Raw genomic sequence first — 245 nt, 5'->3', positions numbered from 1 at the left:
CGGCCATGAGGCTCGCCAAGGTAATCGAACGTTCTTTCGTCGTCTTTCCTATCTTCCTTCCCCGTTTTTCTTTCTCGTCCGTCCGATCCGCCACCTCCTCCTCCTCCTCCTCCTCTTCCTCTTCTTCGCCCCGTTGCTTCGCGCGGAAATCCCTTTGCCTCTTCGCACGTTTGTCACCGTCGAGAAAACCTGGTCGTTTGCGGGCGCGTTGACGTCCGTTTCCATCGGCCGCCGCGGTTACCGTC

General features: G+C 58.8%; 1 protein-coding gene across 1 annotated transcript in view; it reads left to right on the top strand.

Moving 5' to 3' along the window:
• The window catches only part of LOC100745946 (growth factor receptor-bound protein 14), a gene marked incomplete at its 3' end in the record, with an annotated part of 16046 nt that overhangs the window by 12712 nt on the left and 3089 nt on the right, over positions 1-245 (top strand). The window contains 1 exon segment of the mRNA XM_033322451.1: positions 1-20. This exon segment is cut by the window's left edge and continues 1 nt beyond it. Within this exon segment, the coding sequence (XP_033178342.1) occupies positions 1-20 (20 nt within the window).

Source organism: Bombus impatiens, unplaced genomic scaffold (genome assembly GCF_000188095.3).
Source record: "Bombus impatiens unplaced genomic scaffold, BIMP_2.2 scf_0640, whole genome shotgun sequence".
Lineage (NCBI taxonomy): Eukaryota > Metazoa > Arthropoda > Insecta > Hymenoptera > Apidae > Bombus > Bombus impatiens.
Note: the sequence above shows the minus strand (reverse complement) of the source record. Positions and strands in the feature narration are given on the sequence as shown.